This window comes from Buceros rhinoceros, unplaced genomic scaffold, assembly GCF_000710305.1.
Source record: "Buceros rhinoceros silvestris isolate BGI_N320 unplaced genomic scaffold, ASM71030v1 scaffold20743, whole genome shotgun sequence".
Taxonomy (NCBI): domain Eukaryota; kingdom Metazoa; phylum Chordata; class Aves; order Bucerotiformes; family Bucerotidae; genus Buceros; species Buceros rhinoceros.
Genome location: NW_010404617.1, coordinates 7,906 through 8,132, shown reverse-complemented (window position 1 = coordinate 8,132; position 227 = coordinate 7,906). Strand labels below are relative to the sequence as shown.

The window sequence follows — 227 nt, the reverse complement described above, 5'->3', positions numbered from 1 at the left end:
CCACCCGCAGCTTTTACTGCTTTTCTCCACCCAGCCCCCCCCCAGCCATATTGGGCTGTGGGAATAAAGCAGCTCCAATGTTATATGTCACCTGCACATAACCCGGGCGTTCGAAAAAAGCAAACCACCACCACCAAAATCCACACCAACACCAGGTCCTCTCCACACACAAAAGTCCTTCAAAATGAGCCCGGAAGCCTGGCTCCCGCAGCCCACCTTGTTCCTCA

At 54.2% G+C, this 227-nt stretch overlaps 1 protein-coding gene across 2 annotated transcripts in view; it reads left to right on the top strand.

Moving 5' to 3' along the window:
• The first annotated feature begins 68 nt into the window (after window positions 1-68).
• The window catches only part of LOC104491087 (sodium channel subunit beta-2-like), a 4,641-nt gene continuing 4,482 nt past the window's right edge, over window positions 69-227 (top strand). For both annotated transcript variants that reach the window (XM_010133449.1, XM_010133448.1), the window contains exon 1: window positions 69-227. In XM_010133449.1, coding sequence (XP_010131751.1) covers window positions 185-227 — 43 coding nt within the window. In that variant the 5' untranslated portion in view covers window positions 69-184.